General features: G+C 49.1%; 1 protein-coding gene across 1 annotated transcript; it reads right to left on the minus strand.

Annotated features, from left to right (window-relative positions):
* Positions 1-485: 485 nt before the first annotated feature.
* On the minus strand, positions 486-701 carry ACYP1 (acylphosphatase 1, erythrocyte (common) type; the record flags this gene model as incomplete). Its single annotated transcript, XM_010144362.1, has 1 exon — positions 486-701. A coding segment is annotated over one exon (216 nt), but the record flags the coding sequence as incomplete, so codon positions are not given.
* Positions 702-924: the final 223 nt, after the last annotated feature.

The following is a 924-nucleotide window of genomic DNA, read 5'->3' on the forward strand; positions in this document are numbered from 1 at the left end:
GGACAGGGCTGGGCCCACAAGGGCACTCAAGCCCCCCGTGACATTTCCATTCCACACACGAGGAGAGCGCCAAGACATTTTATTCTAAAGAAAAGAAACAGTTCTGGAAGAAAATAAGCCGTCTCTGAGGCATTCTGGTTTTAGCAGTATCGATCCTTTGTTTCCCCTCGTGTTAGCACAGTGCTATGCAAATGACATATTTTACTCACAGACAACTACTCAAACTCCACTCTGCACGGACATTCAGAAATAAAGATGCGTGTCCTGAACAGCCCCTCTCGAGGTAGCACAGCTCTTCGTCTACCTGGAAAAATATTGTCAAAGGCTGAGAGTTGGACTAACACTACAACAAACCAGTAAATTAAAAATGTAATAAAATAAAAGTTCTCTGCAGCTGAATATTGGCTGACTAAATGAACGTGGAAGAAGGAAAATGAGCTGTGAGGGCAGCTCACGCTCCAGGTTTTGCTTCCTCCTGGACAAAGCTATTTCCAAATCTGGAAGTCCTTGTGCTCCAGCACCATGATCTTCTTCTCATTGCTGAACTCGGCTCGGCTGATGCGGGACTGGGGACTTCCTATCTTCCTGAGCCATTCCTGCAGCTCCTGTACCCTGGCAGCTGGACCCTGAATTTGTCCTCGCACGGTGCCGTAGTTAGTATTTTGGACCCAACCAACGAGTCCTAGTCTCTTAGCCTCCCCCTGAGAAGACAAGGCAGAGCAAAATGAGATTAATCTGAACTGTAAGAGACCGACGGATTGACGTTCGCGTAGAGGAGTCGATTTCACAGGCAACGCACAGACCTCCAAGGAGGTTCCCGTGGCTCAGGCAGTAGGACAACAGCAGAGGGTTCGCCCGGCTGCTCGTGTTCTTTCACGTGCAAAACTGAGCCGTCGGTCACACTTACACAGCACAGCACGAGCC

Source organism: Buceros rhinoceros, unplaced genomic scaffold, assembly GCF_000710305.1.
Source record: "Buceros rhinoceros silvestris isolate BGI_N320 unplaced genomic scaffold, ASM71030v1 C12608464, whole genome shotgun sequence".
Lineage (NCBI taxonomy): Eukaryota > Metazoa > Chordata > Aves > Bucerotiformes > Bucerotidae > Buceros > Buceros rhinoceros.